This window comes from Octopus sinensis, linkage group LG7 (assembly GCF_006345805.1).
Source record: "Octopus sinensis linkage group LG7, ASM634580v1, whole genome shotgun sequence".
NCBI lineage: Eukaryota > Metazoa > Mollusca > Cephalopoda > Octopoda > Octopodidae > Octopus > Octopus sinensis.
The window spans coordinates 103,587,441-103,604,506 of record NC_043003.1 but is presented as its reverse complement, the minus strand read 5'-3'; the positions used below and the strand labels follow the sequence as shown (position 1 = coordinate 103,604,506).

Below are 17,066 nucleotides of genomic sequence, written 5' to 3'. Positions count from 1 at the left end.
CCATAGAAAAATATTACCTTACTTGGCAACAGGAAGGGCATCCAGCTGTATAAAATCTACTTCTGACTTGTACAAGCATGGAAAAATGGACATTTAAATGATAATGATGAAATACAAGTAGTACATATAAATTTGATGTTTGTCTAGGTTCATACCCTTATTTCAGTATGGGAATGTTTGGTTTTGCACAAAAACAAAGCTATTGCCCTTTTTGTTCCAGTTACTCATTCATTTTATGCTCATTTACAACCCCATCACTATTTTAAACCTTTCAGGAATTTTGCATTTGTAGTGTTTCTCTGACACAGAAAAATTTTAGGGTTTTTTTTTATGAAGGATTATTACCTAGCAGTTTATTGAATAGCTCCCTCTGGTTAGGTGATGTTCTCACATTAAGCCTGTAATTTGCCTAAGGAATCTTTTAATAATTTATCTAGCTAGTCTAACCAATTCAAACTTTCTTTGCACTATGAATAAATCTACGACCTCTGAGTACAGAAGGCTTTGAACTCTCTTTCTCTCCCCAGTATTTCAGTATTTGTTGGCTCAGTAATTCCTGCATTTGCCTGCATATCACAAACATGCTTTTTCCCCCCACATTTTTAGATGTATCAAAAAATTGTCCTCTCAAATGCAGCCATATTATGATGGGTGATTGATTGTTGTAGGCAGGGAGCCAGACCAGCATAAATATACTTGACACAATAATTATTACTTATAGTAAAATGTTGAAAACAAAGCAAAATATTACAAACTTTAAAAAAAATTGCATGCACAATGTCTGCAGTTATGTGAGAGAGGTTACATCATTTCATTATATCTCCTTCCCCAGCTTACTTTATGTGCAGCTGGAGTATGTCACGTTATTTTATGTTGAAGTTAACTTTAAAAAACGTTTTTTTTTAATTATCTAAATGAAAATTTTTCAAGAAAAATTAAAAGAATTATTAAACTTGCATTCATCTATTAACTATTTGCAATGAGTGGATGACAACAAAACCATAATGGTGATGCACCACCCTGGTGGACAATCGACATCAGTTTTATCCTGTATCTGAGAACTTAGTTTCTTCTTTGCTGAACGCTACTTTTATGGTGATGGCATTGATGACTAAGTTGACCAATTCTTGCATAGAAGAGTCGGTGGCATTGACTACATGGTAATGTTGGTGGAGGATTAGGCGGCGAGCTGGCAGAAACGTTAGCACGCCGGGCGAAATGCGTAGCCGTATTTCGTCTGCCATTACATTCTGAGTTCAAATTCCGCTGAGGTCGACTTTGCCTTTCATCCTTTCGGGGTCGATAAATTAAGTACCAGTTACGCACTGGGGTCGATATAATCGACTTAATCCGTTTGTCTGTCCTTGTTTGTCCCCTCTGTGTTTAGCCCCTTGTGGGTAATAAAGAAATAGGTAATGTTGGTGGAGGACGAGGTCGATTTTGTGGCCGATCACACCAACAAAACATCCTAGCCAAAAAGTACGAACTTTACATCCTGTATAACAGTTCTCTTGGCCAAAATTTAAACAACAATATAGCTCATCTGAAAGAAAGTAAAATTGAAATATGATACTCGTATAACGTAGTTATATATAATCAATTTATAGTTTTATTTTTTATTCTAGTATACTGTCATTGCATTGTATTCACATGTTCTGAGTCATAAATTTTCCCCTGCAAAACTCCTTTAAAATATTTTTGAGTGTTTGATGAAACATACTAAATTTGTTTTTTTCTTTTCTACAAAAATACTTGTAAAATAGGGGTTCGTTTTATATACCGACGAATACAGTAATCCTGTGTTTGTGAAAAAATGGCTGTGTGGTAAGTAGCTTGCTTACATGGTCCCAAGTTCAGTTCCACTGTGTGGCATCTTGGGCAAGTCTTCTACTACATAGCCTCGGGCCGAGGAAAGCCTTCTGAGTGGATTTGGTAGACGGAAACTAGAGGAAGCCCGTCGTATATGTATATGTGTGTATATGTTTGTGTGTCTGTTTGTCCACCCAACATCGCCTCACAACCGATGCTGGTGTGTTTACGTGCCCGTAACATAGCAGTTCGGCGAAAGAGATAGATAGAATAAGTACTAGGCTTACAGAGAATAAGCTCTGGTGTCGATTTGCTCGACTAAAGGCGGTGCTCCAGCATGGCCGCAGTCAAATGACTGAAACGAGTAAAAGAGTATACCAAATTTCTTAGTATGTTTGCTCCTGCGGGTCGTGTTCAGACATAGGTTACTTCCCTTGCAATTTTATTCTTTCGAGAGTAACTTCCCTTGTCTTAAGTATCTAGCCCTCTCGATTTAATTACTAGTTAATTGTGATAATGTGAGATCAAAATGTAAGTTGTATGAGCTAATGAAGAAAAGGCTTTCATTCGTTAATATTGTATTTTTGTTTTAAACGTTTTTCCCAGTATGGCGACCTAAATAATTGCTTTTTTCTTTTACAAAATGTATCGCTCAGAGATCATTTCAGCTGGCGAGATTAAATTTATACAATACTTGGTCGTATTGAGTACCCCTTCGTTCATTATTCCTAGTGTTGTGTAGAGATTTGGTTCATATTAGTGTTAATTGTAATGAAACGAAAATATATTGAGTGGAATAACATTTAAAGTTAAGTTTCTCCTTTGCATTCCTATGTGTGTGCGTGTATAGACGCACAATGACACACACATATATTTGGGTAAACATTGGTACTTTCACCCGCACGATTTTCACCAAGAAAAAAAAAACTGGGTCTTTTTCGCGTGGAATCAAGTACCCTAACCTCCTAATGTGCTGTAAACCCCTTATTTTTGTTCGTGGGAAAAAAAGGGATGCCTCTCCCTCCTGGGTATTTGAATTAATTCGGGTAACCTAATATGCCACAAAACCCTTTTTTGGGGTCCGGAAAACTAGGTGGAGTGGAATGGAGCTCTCGGAAATTACCCCTCCTCAGCATTTTACAGAAAGACATTTTCCAGAGTGTGAATTACATGGTTAGGAGTGGCTGTGTGGTAAGTAGTTTGCTTACCAACCACATGGTTCCAGGTTCAGTCCCATTGTGTGGCACCTTGGGCAAGTGTCTTCTACTATAGCCTCGAGCCGACTAAAGCCTTGTGAGTGGATTTGGTAGACGGAAACTGAAAGAAGCCCATCGTATATATGTATATGTATTTATATGTATGTGTGTGTTTGTCCGCCCAACATCGCTTGACAACCAATGCTGGTGTGTTTACGTCCCCGTAACTTAGTGTTTCGGCAAAAGGGACCGTTAGAATAAGTACTAGGCTTACAAAGAATAAGTCCTGGGGTCGATTTGCTCGACTAAAAAGGCGGTGCTCCAGCATGGCCACAGTCAAATGACTGAAACAAGTAAAAGAGTAAAGAGTAACTATATAATGTGGATTAATATGTTGACATTTATATTGTGTATATTTTATGCTGAAAATATTTTACTGAAGTTGTAGTGTATGCATATATATATATATCAATAATAATAAAGGGTAAAATTAATTAATTAATTGGTAATTAATTATTCTACCAAGTAGTGTTCAGCATGTTAAAAGAACCATTTACGGTAAACTTAAACATTACTTTATATAATTATGAATATAATTATAATTAGGGTTCAGCAAAAAAATTTGCTTTGCCACATACCAAACTTTTAGAAATAGCAGCCAAAGAACTTAGCTATTTCTTCTACTATAAGAAGAATCTCCCAGACAATGTATACTCAAAAACAATTCACGTAGGCATAGAGGGAAAAATAATGAAAGTTCATCCGGGGAGATTCTTCTTATAGTAGAAGAAATAGATAAGTTCTTTGGCTGCTATTTCTAAAAGTTCACTATGTGGCAAAGCAAATATTTTTGCTGAACCCTAATTATAAATATATATATATATATTGTATGTGGCAGATGTTCAGGAGCAATAAACACTGAAAATGTGCAGAGACCAACTTCCGCCACATTCCAGGGAGAAAAACTAGAAGTAGTTAATTGCTTCCGTTATCTAGGTGACCAAGTCAGTAGCGAAGGAGGGTGCGCTGAAAGTGTAGCTGCTAGAATAAGAATAGCTTGGGCAAAGTTCAGAGAGCTCTTACCTCTGACAAAGGGCCTCTTGCTCAGAGTAAAAGTAGACTGTATGATGCATGTGTACGAACAGCCATGCTACATGGCAGTGAAACATGGCCTGTGACTGCCGAGGACATGTGTAAGCTCGCAAAGAATGAAGCCAGTATGCTCCGATGGATGTGTAATGTCAGTGTTCATACTCGGCAGAGTGTAAGTATCTTGAGAGAAAAGTTGGACCTAAGAAGCATCAGTTGTGGTGTGCAAGAGAGACGACTGCACTGGTATGGTCATGTGGTGAGAATGGATGATGATAGTTGTGTGAAAAAGTGCCACACTCTAGCGGTGAGGGAACCTGTGGAAGAGGTAGACATCCAATGAAGTGAATGGAGTATAGGAATATTATTCACTTAAAAGGCACTATTTGAGTGTGATCGTTACCAGCGTCGCCTTACTGGCACTTGAGCCCCATGCTAGTAGGGTGCCAAGAGCACCATCCAAGTGTGATCGTTGCCAGAGCAGCCAACTGGCCTCTGTGCCGGTGGCACGTAAAAGACATCATTCGAGCGTAATTGTTACCAGCATCGCCTTACTGGCACCTGTGCCGGTGACATGTGTAAAAGATTCGAGTGAGATCGTTGCCAGTACTGCCTGACTGACCACGTGCCGGGTGCACATAAAAGCACCCACTACACTCTCAGAGTGGGAGACAAACACATACACACACATACAATTGGCTTCTTTCAGTTTCTGTCTAATGAATCCACTCACAAGGCTTTGGTTAGCCTAAGGCTATAGTAGAAGGTACTTGCCCTAGGTGTCACACAGTAGGACTGAACCCAGAACATTTGGTTGGTAAGCAAGCTACTTACCACACAGCCACTCCTGCATCTATATCATCATCATCATCTTTTAGCGTCCGCTTTCCATGCTAGTATGGGTTGGACGGTTCAACTGGGGTCTGTGAAACCAGAAGGCTGCACCAGGCCCAGTCTGATCTGGCAATGTTTCTATGGCTGGATGCCCTTCCTAACGCCAACCACTCCGTGAGTGTAGTGGGTGCTTTTTACGTACCAGATGAGGCTGGCATACGGCCATGATCGGATGGTGCTTTTTACGTGCCACTGGCACAGGGGCCAGGTGAGGCCGGCAACAGCCACGATCGGATGGTGCTTTTTACGTGCCGCCGGAACGAGGCAAGTTGGGGTGGTGCTGGCAACGGCCAAGTTCAGATGGTTCTCTTACGTACCACCGGCACTGGTATCACAGCTGCAATTTCCATTGATGTTGATCGATTTTGATTTTGGATTTTCTCTTGCCTCAACAGGTCTTCACAAGTAGAGTTTTGTGTCCCAAGAAGGAAAGGTATGCATAAGTGGACTGGCTACATCACAGGTAGAGGCCACGGGTTATGGTCTCACTTGTCCTGCCGGGTCTTTTCACGCACAGCATACTTCCAAAGGTCTCGGTCTCTAGTCATTTCCTCGGTGAGACCTAAAGTTCGAAGGTCGTGCTTCACCACCTTGTCCCGGGTTTTCCTGGGTCTGCCTCTTCCACAGGTTCCCTCAACCGCTAGGGTGTGGCACTTTTTCACACAACTATCTTCATGCATTCTCGCCACATGACCATACCAGCGCAAACGTCTCTCTTGCACACCACATCTGATGCTTCTTAGGTCCAACTTTTCTCTCAAAGCACTTACACTCCGTCAAGTATGAATACTGACATTACACATCCATCGGAGCATACTGGCTTCATTTCTTGCGAGCTTACGCATATCCTCAGCAGTCACGGCCCATGTTTCACTGCCATGTAGCATGGCTGTTCGTACACATGTGTCATACAGTCTACCTTTTACTCTGAGCAAGAGGCCCTTTATCACCAGCAGAGGTAAGAGCTCTCAGAACTTTGCCCAGGCTATTCTTACTCTCGCAGCTACACTTTCAGCACACCCGCCCCCGCTACTGACTTGGTCACCTAGGTAACGGAGGCTATCAACTATTTCTAGTTTTTCTCCCTGGAATGTGGCAGAAGATGGTCTCTGCACATTTTCAGTGTTTATTGCTCCTGAGCATCTGCCACATACAAAAACTATCTTCCTAGTTAGCCTTCCTTTGACATTGCTGCACCTCTTATGTGTCCATAGCTTACACTTGGTGCATCTTATAGAGTTTCTACCTACGCCTTTTCTACAGATCGAGCAGGGCCATCTACCTGAAGGCGTTTGTGATTTGTCTACCTTCCTACTTATTAGAACTTTGGTAGGAAGGTACACAAATCACAAACGCCTTCAGGTAGATATATATATATATATAGTCTTTTACTCTTTTACTTGTTTCAGTCATTTGACTGTGGCCATGCTGGAGCACCGCCTTTAGTCGAGCAAATCGACCCCAGGACTTATCCTTTGTAAGCCTAGTACTTATTCTTTTGGTCTCTTTTGCGGAACCGCTAAGTTACGGAGACATATACACTCCAGCATTGGTTGTCAAGCGATGTGGGGGGGGGGGGGCAACACAGACACAAACTTATACTCACTCATACATACATATATATATATATATATATATATATATATATATATATATACATATATATATACATATATATATATATATATATACATATATATATATATATATACATATATACAACAGGCTTCTTTCAGTTTCCGTCTACCAAATCCACTCACAAGGCTTTGGTTGGCCCGAGGCTATAGTAGAAGACACTTGCCCAAGGTGCCACGCAGTGGGACTGAACCTGGAACCATGTGGTTGGTAAGCAAGCTACTTACCACACAGCCACTCCTGCACCTATATATATATATAAATTGTGTCCATATTTTTATGCTGATGTAGGTTGGACAAGTTTCACATTTCTTGTGAGTCCTTTCTTCCTATAACAATATATTTGCATTTATCTGCCTGCCTGTATGTATGTGTGTCTGTCTTTACGTTCATTTTGTGATGTTGGTCGTTTTTAGCTTCAAGTTAAGTTATTTTTGATGGAGCAGATCTATGGTTAAAGGCATTCCATCCATGTCCATACTGTGTATTTCTCAGGCAGTGTGCACTTAGGTTCACATTAATCCAATGTATCCTTCCTCTTTTGAAATAGTAGAGAGTAATTTGGATTAGATTTGGCTGGCACCAGTAGATGGCGATGGTAAATTTTGTTTACCCCTAGGTCAGGTCTGATTGAGCTATAACTTGTTTTGTGAGATAAGGTTTTATTTGACAAAAATTTGGCTGTTATTTCTGGTCATGTAGAGGCTCCTTATTGGCTCATTGTTATTTGTGGGGATGGTTGTTGTAGGTCAGTCCTAATTGAGCAAACCTATGACTCAAAAGCATTCCCGATATGACCATCCTGTCTTTTACCTGCAGGTTACATTATTCAAAGTGTATTTTTCTGAGACAGTTGTTACGGTTTGAGGACAGTTTAGCTGCTAGTTTTAATAGGTTGAGTGACTACATATAGGTTCTTTTGTTGGTTCAGATGGCACTGGTTTAATATAATCTGTGTGTTACAAAAAAAGAAACAGATTTTACCGAGAAAATTGATCAGATATCAAAAGGAAAGAGAAAGACATTTAATTATATTTTGCTTCTTTTTTTATTAATTTTCTTCTAATTTTTTCTAAAATAATGAAGAATTTATCAAAATAGCTTTGTCATTATCAATCCTTTCCTTACTATATTTCTACTTCAATTTTTTTAATTATATAAGGAAGAATTTAGTAAAATAATTTTATCATTTTTTACTGGTGTTTAAAACTTTGCATGACATTTTGATGGCAGGTTTTAAATTAGATAATTTTAAAACAGGAAGTTTATTTCATAGAACCAGGGGCTGGCTTAGACATTCTGATATCAAGAGTAAAGCTGTATTTGGAACATCATCGCTTCTATGGCAAGACCTGTATCTGTATCCCATTATACTTAATCTCTCATCAACAAAGCCTCCTCCCTCAATACCTCTGCTCTTCCTTGTTGAGGAGTATTTGACTTAGAAGTTACTTGGTGACTCCCATCAATGTTGGTGTCATGTAGAAAGCACCTAGTACACTCTGTGAATTGGTGTGTATTAGGAAGGGCATTTAGCTGTAGAAGCCATGCCAAAGCAGACAGTAGAGCTCTGCACATCCCCCTGGTTTTAGCTCCTGTCAAAACGTCCAACTCATGCCAGCATGGGAAACGGACCTTAAATTTAGGAAGGGCTACATTGCATAATGTAGTCCAAGATACCATAGTGTTTGAAATAAAGCTTGGAATGGTTGACTGAAATATGTTTGATCATATTAGGTCTACTTGTTCAAGCTGATGACTACTACTACTACTACTACTACTACTTCTTCTTCTTTCCTCACCACCCCCTATTGTTTGGACAAACACCTTTACTCCACACACCATAACTGCCTTCTCAGTGCTGAGCAGTCTCCTCTCTCTGTCTTTACCACCACTGCATTGTCCTCTGCTCCTCTAGACCAACTCTGTCCCATTATCTACAACAAACAGACTTACCATCAGCCAATGAAAGAGTCTTACTGTAATCACCTGATCTTTTACAAATAACCGATAAATCCTTTTGAATCACATCATCCTAAAAGGAAAAGAACATATTAGACAATGTAATCATAGAATATAGAAAGAGACAGTTTTAGTGGCATTTCATCTGTCCTTATGTTCTGAGTTCAAATTCTACCAAGGTTGACTTTACCTTTCATCCTTTCAGGGTCGAAAAGATAAAGTACTAGTTGAACACTGGGGTTGATGTAATTGACCTAACCCCACTCCCAAACTTGCTGGCCTTGTGCCAAAATTTGAAACCAATATTAAACTCCAGCATGGCCACAGTCAAATGACTGAAACAAATAAAGGAATAAAAGAATATATATATATGTATATATAGGCGCAGGAGTGGCTGTGTGGTAAGTAGCTTGCTAACCGACCACATGGTTCCGGGTTCAGTCCCACTGCGTGGCATCTTGGGCAAGTGTCTTCTGCTATAGCATCGGGCCGACCAAAGCCTTGTGAGTGGATTTGGTAGACGGAAACTGAAAGAAGCCTGTCGTATATATGTATATATATATGTATGTGTATGTATATGTTTGTGTGTCTGTGTTTGTTCCCCTAGCATTGCTTGACAACCGATGCTGGTGTGTTTACGTCCCCGTCACTTAGTGGTTCGGCAAAAGAGACTGATAGAATAAGTACTGGGCTTACAAAGAATAAGTCCCGGGGTCGATTTGCTCGACTAAAGGCGGTGCTCCAGCATGGCTGCAGTAAAATGACTGAAACAAGTAAAAGAGTATATGCTGCCGATATATATATATATATATATATATATATATATATAATATATATATATATACCCATCAATGTAATAATTCTTTGCACCATAGATCATCACCTCACCCTTTCTGCAATCAATTATGATGAAAACAGAAAAAAAAAAATAAACATCGTCTGAAGATTGAATGATAGAATTGACTACAGAATGATTTGAACTCTGCTCTTTTGGGCCACCAACTAGAAAGCATTTTACCATTTCAAACTCAACACTTTTGTTTCTGTAATATATGCAAGTTTATCTGCTCCTCCTGTGGCTTCCACTTGTTGTCTGGCACAATCTTATCTCTTGCTCTGAATCCTTCTGACTGTTTCATTATACATACAGTGTGTATACAACTTGATGTGTCTGTGTATATGCTTATAAGTTTGTTCTATTGCTCATGTGTGTATGTGAATAGATATAAATCAACAATATCATTCACATACTCTCACACACGTGCATATCTATATACACACATGTATACACATGTATATACACATACACACAATGCAAATGCGTATAAACACACATGTAAATATATACACATACACATATAAGCACATGTAATGTATGCATGTGCACACAAAATTTTATGCTATACAACATATTTAACCAACCTCCCTCCACGTGTATGTTTGTTTATACACATATAGCTAATTTGAAGCAATGTGATAATTAGTGTTTAACGAAGCCAGTAAAATGCAAATTAGAAATAAATGCGTGAGCACAAAACCAAAGAAAGAACAATGCTTTGCACTTGTATGTATGAATGTATATACATATGCATGTATAAGCATCTATATATATATGTGTGTGTGTGTGTGTATGTATATTATACATACATATTAATGTGTGTGTGTATAGATATGTTTGTTGATATGTGTGAGTTTTTATGTATCTATATGTGTATGTTTGCATTAATTTATATACACATATGCATGCATGTACATACAGTTTGCTGGTACATAATTTCTTCCAGTGTTATACTGCCGATCATGTAATATAATATATATATATGTACATATGTACACACACACATGTACATATAAATATTATAATACACGATTTTACGTGCCACCGGCACATAAAAAGCACCCACTACGCTCACAGAGTGGTTGGCATTAGGAAGGGCATTGAGCTTTAGAAACACTGCCAGATCAGACTGGAACCTTGTGCAGCCTCCTCGGTTCCCAGACCCTGGTTGAACCGTCCAACCCATGCTAGCATCGAAAATGGACGTTAAACGATGATGATGATACATACATATGTATATATGTATGTGTGTGTATATATATATATATATATATATATATATATATATATATGCATGGATATGTGTATATATATATATATACACACACACACAAACATATATGTATATCATATATATCTGTGTGTGTGTATGTATGTATATATGTGTGTGTGTATATATATGTATCTATATGTGAGTGTGTATGTATATATATATACGTATATATATATACGTATATATATATACACACATGTATATATGTATGTATGTATATATGCATGGATATGTGTGTGTGTATATGTATATATATGTATGCATGGATATATGTATGTGTATGTATATATATGTGTGTATCTGTGTGTATGTATATATATGTGTGTATGTATGTGTGTGTATATATATATATATATGTGTGTGTGTATGTATATGTTTGTGTGTACATGTGCATACACACACATTTTGAATGTGTTATATTAAGTGCAAGTTCTTGGCAGTGTCAGTGACGGTCTGTATGCCTGTGCATCTCCACTGTTTCTCTCTCTCTCGGTACCATTTGAGCCTGTGTCTGTATGTCTGTTATTGTTTACATCTGTCAGCGTATGTGCCTGTCACTGTATCTATTGATATATCTGAGGATGTGTAGTGTGGTGTAGTGGTTGGGTTAAGAAGGAGTATGGTGCATGTGCTGGTAGGATCTTCTTGGAAATGTTTTAAGTGTGCTAGTAATGCTTTTTGTGTGTGTGAGGGTAGGATTAGGTAGGATTGCTGTTGATTACCTGCAATTCATATCTAGCTGAGTAGAGTTGTGAACAATGACGTTCTAGACATGACCATCTCATCATTTATTTAGACCTAGAGGAATATTATCTTTTTATTTTATTTTATTTGTTTTAGACGGTAGGGTGTGATCTGGAGTAGATTTGACTGCTGTTTATGTCAGATCAATCTAACCATACAGCAGGAATGATCAAGAAATTTCCTGCATTCTAGTTTGAAACTATTTGTTCGTTAATTAAATTAATCCAGAATAGCATTTTAATTAATGATGCTTCATGTGATTGCATGCATTCCTATGAATTTGTAAAATTAGACATTCATTATGTTTTGTCTTTACAGTTTTTTCATGCACTTACATGTTACTTCAGGTACTAAACAATTTCCCCACCTCTGGCACTGTTGATCCTTCATTGTAGTGGTAGGATTGAGTCTGCAATAATGTTTCCGAGGCTTGATTCTTCTTCATCCAACTCTGTGGTGTATATGTTAGGCAGACTGATAAATAGACAGATGATCTTAATTGTTATTTCTTATAACAGTATGAAATGCTTACATTCTTTTAATGTTCTGCAATTCAGATCACCTGATGGCCCCAGTAAACAAAATGGTGAAAGTATTGTGTCAGAGGATGGTGAAGGAGATGTGCTGGAACAGCCATTCTGACTCATGGGTCATGCACTTATGGCTAGGCATCTCCTCTCTGATAGTGGTGAGCAGAGATATGGTCCAGGGATGAGGATGCTAGAAGTCTCCACTGTCACAGGCTCAACTATAAGCCTACGAGAGAGTGACCAATAGTTTGACAGCTTGCTTTTCTAGCCTGATGACCAGCCGAGTCTGGGCTGGTAGCTGAACACACTATGTTGCAACTGGAGAAATCCCAGGTGAGGGGCCTACCACCGCAGAGTGGAAAATTGTCTGGGAAGAGAAGCCTGTGGCATATAGGCCATGCTTTGTGATTTTGTTACAGCTGGCCTGACATGGGAGCCAGTCATATACTACTTGTAATACTAAATGTAGAAATTGGCTGCATAGAGCATTCAACCACCAGTTTTGGATGAGATTTGTAGAAGTAAAAGTGGGGAAATGGTTATAGTACAGTGATTGTAGCTCATAGTTCATAAGTTTATATCTACTGAAGGTGTTTTATTTTGTCGGCATTTAACTGTATATATTTCAGTTTATTTTGTTGCAAAAAGTAGATTTCTTTGGAATGTTGCTTGAGAATGACTGACAGCGCACCCTGCTGGAGATTTAAATCTGATTTTCTTCATGCTGAGAAAGTGGAAGTACTAACCCATAGAAGCCTTGTGATTTATCTTTATAATAATTGCAGGCTTGGCTGCTTCACTGTTAAGTGATTTAGGGTTCAGTCGCATTGCATGGCATCTTTGGCAAGTATCTTCTCCTATAGGCCCAGGTTGAATTTGATAGGCAGAAATCTTATATGCATATTCTCTTCTGCATTAGTTATTTGAAATCTTCTTTTGAGAAAGGAGGTGGTTTTCAACAGATACACTCCATCATTGGAATATAGATAACAGAAAACAATGTTGTATTTTGATTAGTTGTCACTGCTGAAGTTGCTTTTGCTTCTCATTCTTTGAGGATCAATAAGATAAGTACCAGTTGAGCTTTGAGTTCAGTGTTTTTTTGACTTTCCCCTCACTGAAAAATTTGAAGCTTTGCACCTATGGTAGTAGGAATCCTCTCAGAATTGTTAAATAAAATGCCAATCCCAGGCAGTGGATTGGAAGAAGTGTTAGAATGTGGGATACCTTGTAGTGTTTGTTCTAGCTCTGTGTTCTGACGGTTACATCTGCAGTACCACTGCTAGAGCCAAGTTGTTATTGGTCGTTATTCTTCCTTCTGGTCAATATCTATTGCAAGAAGAGAGGAAACTTATATTGGCTACTGATAATCATCCATAAACCACTTTGCCCAAGTCTGCCTCGGAGAGGAAATTGGCAGAGGTCGATCCTTAGTCTTCAAAGCAAACAGATCTGGTCATATCAGAGACATGGCTCTCTCTCTCTAATGCTGATTCCATGAAATATGTACCCAATATGATCTGTGAAGTGTGTAGTTGAGAGGACCCTATAGTCTTGTTGAGGATATGACACCTCTCTAGTGATGGTATCTCTGAAAAAAATCACCTTGTATATGCTATTAAGGTGTCAGGTAGAGTGTCCAATCAAGTCCAAAATGAGGCCCAGAAGTGAGATGCAGTCAAACTGGCTTGATGAGTAGCACCTGCTTCTCAGTGTGTATTGACTCAAACTGTGGTAATTTGTTCAACCCATGTCAATGTGGAATGGGGACATAAAAATGATGATGATACATATTTATATGCATATAAACAATCATTCATTGTGTGTATGAATGCAGTCATGGATGAACAGCTAAAAATTTCACTTCACATGTCATGAAGCTCAGAGTTCAAACATACTATGCAACACTTTAGAAATGATCTTCTAAAACAGCCATGGGCTGATTCAAGATTTGTCTTAAAGCTCATTGGTTGGGTTGCACCTGTGATTCAAAAAGTCTGCCCTGTTACACTCACATACACATGCACACTTCACTCACTCTCTCACCAAGTTTCTCTCTCCTACTACATGCTGAAGCTCCTGTTGTCTTATGTTCCCCATCATTTGCAGCCTGTTTCTCAAACACAGAGGATGTAGAACTTTTATTTCTTTTCTGTCAACTTTTCGTTAAAGGACTCAGTCTGTAATATTAGATCTTCCTCCCCCATGGCAATGCTGCTATACTCTTTCTGCCAGTATTTTTGTATGTCACAAAGTGTTCAGATATAAGTTGGTAATACTTTCAAGTTGTCCACTCATGCATCCCAAGTGGAAGTGTGTGGCTTAGTGGTTAGGGTGTTGGGACTCCCCACCGTAAAATTGTGGTTTTGATTCCTGGACTGGGTGACGTGTTGTGTTCTTGAGCAAAACACTTTATTTCACATTGGTCCAGATGGGGGTTGAGGTGAATGTAATTAATAAATAACTAGTTAAGTGTGAAGAAGTGGTGAGTTATTTTTTAAAACTAAGCAGTACTGTATCGCCCGTCGTTGCTCGGGTTTGTAAGGGAAATAACTATATAAGCATTTTTAGAATTGTAAAGTATAATAGCCATCTCAATATGGCTAACCACAAAGGGGGGTGTTACTATAGCTTTTTACGTTCTGAGATTTAATAATAAATTTTTAGAGAGTTACTTCCCTTATATATGCCAAAATGCATTAAAAATGGGAAAAATTGATGGTAAATTTTTTTTTTAATCGTAGACTCATCGTAGACGCGCGCTAATACCCAGAAGGGCTCGATATGAATCACGACTATAAGATACCCGGTTTTGGTTAAACTTCACTGCAAAATGTGGGAGTAGTTAGGAATCTAAATCGTAGGAGACAGACAGCACACAACCTCACTTTTATATATAAAGATTTCTGTTTTTAAATCTGAAATAAATCTGCAAAATATATCTTTAAAAATTTTAATTAATGTTTGATTATTTCTTTTTCTTTCTTTGTTTCTTAGAATGAAATTGTCAAAGCATACAGAAATCTTGCTCGAAAATGGCATCCGGACAGGTTCAAAGAAGAGGTCAGTTATTGCTCAAGTCTCTGCTTTCCATTTCTTTTTCTCTTTTCCTTTATTTTTTCTTTATCTTTTGTTTTTTTCTTTTATGTTTTTCTTTCATTTCTCTTTTTCCTTTCCTTTTTCTTCCTTCCTTTTTTTCTTCCTCTTATTTTCTCTTTCTATTTTACATCACTTTTGGTGAGTTATAACATCATTGGCCACAGATTCCCATCAGGCCAGTCACTGATTACTGGTGACAAGGGAGTATCTAACTCATTATAGAACAAATGTTACCAGGCACATCATTCAAAAACACCAAAATTATTTTGGATTTTCTTAAGAGGTTTATTTCCCAATTATATGGTTTCAGGTTTCAGTCCCACTGCATGGCGCTTTGGGCAAACATCTTTTGCTGTAGCTCCAGAAAGAGGGCTGTCATATGTCTGTTTGTCTGTGTGTGTTTTGTGTGTCTCCTTGTCTTGACATGTCATAGTTCAAAACAAGTATCACTGTTATACAAGTGATGCCATTTGTATCTAGTCTTCTGTGAAAAACATGACTGGCCGTAAGGAAATAATACCTTGCTTGGAAATAGGTGAGAGTTGGTAATTGGCAGGACATTCAGCCTTTCTTACCTATGCAAGCATGGAAAAGTGGGCATTAAAATGATAATATATTCTTTCACAACAAGGTGGCGAGCTGGCAGAAACGTTAGCACGCCGGGCGAAATGCTTAGCGGTATTTCATCTGCTGCTATGTTCTAAGTTCAAATTCCGCCGAGGTCAACTTTGCCTTTCATCCTTTCGGGGTCGATTAAATAAGTACCAGTTATGCACTGGGGTCGATATAGTCGACTTAATCCGTTTGTCTGTCCTTGTTTGTCCTCTCTGTGTTTAGCCCCTTGTGGGTAGTAAAGAAATAAATATATTCTTTCACAACAAGCTTTTGCTCAGATTCTGTTTGCCAGATTCCATTTACAAGGTGGTATTAGTCAACATAAGGCTATATAATAGGAGACACTTTCTCTAGGTACCTTGTGGTAGGATTGAACATAGAACCCTGCATCTGTAAAGAAAACTTCTTAACCACTCAGAGCCATACCTGCACTGCTTTCTTTCTTTGTGCTCCCAGTTTTTATATCCCATTAACTGGCCAAACTATGGGCTTGAGGCACTATAAGGAAGCTATCATTTGACTGACAGGGCTCTCTGTAGTATGTGGGCTGTTCCCAGTAGGATGACGTTTCTGATTTGCATAGATATTGCTGTTGCCTGGGATATGGTTGGACTTTTCTGTTTGTTAACCACCACTGCTTGACAACCGGTGTAACCTAGCTGTTCAGGAAAAGAAACTGATAGAATAAATACCAGGCTTTAAAAAAATGTAATGGGGTCGAATTGTTTGACTAAAATTCTTTGAAACACTGCCCCAACATGGTTGAAGTTCAAAGATGAAACAAATAAAATATTCTGAGACTGTTATACTAAATACCATTGTTTCTTTAAGGAAATATAACTCCGATTGGCTTTGGAGCACAAAATGCAGAGTTATTTCCCTTGTTGCTGAATTTGTGTCGCGTGCGCCTTCCACATTTCTGACAGAGATTAAGTGAATGCACTAACGAACCGTAGCAGTTTGCATTCACTCACATACTGCCTGTCAACCTTAAAAAAAAAATCCTGTTATAATTTACAGATATTTGTTGTAACAGATATATAGGCGCAGGAGTGGCTGTGTGGTAAGTAGCTTGCTAACCAACCACATGGTTCCGGCTTGCTAACCAACCACATGGTTCCTTGGGCAAGTGTCTTCTACTATAGCCTTGGGCCGACCAAAACCTTCTGAGTGGATTTGGTAGACAGAAACTGAAAGAAGTCCGTCGTATATATGTATATATATATATGTGTGCGTGTATGTTTGTGTGTCTGTGTTTGTCCCCCTATCATTGCTTGACAACCGATGCTGGTGTGTTTATGTCCTTGTAACTTAGCGGTTCGGCAAAAGAGACCAATAGAATAAGTACTGGGCTTACAAAGAATAAGTCCCAGGGTCGAGTT

General features: G+C 38.6%; 1 protein-coding gene across 1 annotated transcript in view; it reads left to right on the top strand.

Annotated features, from left to right (window-relative positions):
• LOC115214024 (dnaJ homolog subfamily C member 25 homolog) overlaps positions 1 to 17,066 on the top strand; it is a 52,605-nt gene that overhangs the window by 14,258 nt on the left and 21,281 nt on the right. The window contains exon 3 of the mRNA XM_029783045.2: positions 14,968 to 15,033. Coding sequence (XP_029638905.2) covers positions 14,968 to 15,033 — 66 coding nt within the window. The remainder of the gene's footprint in view (positions 1 to 14,967; positions 15,034 to 17,066) is intronic.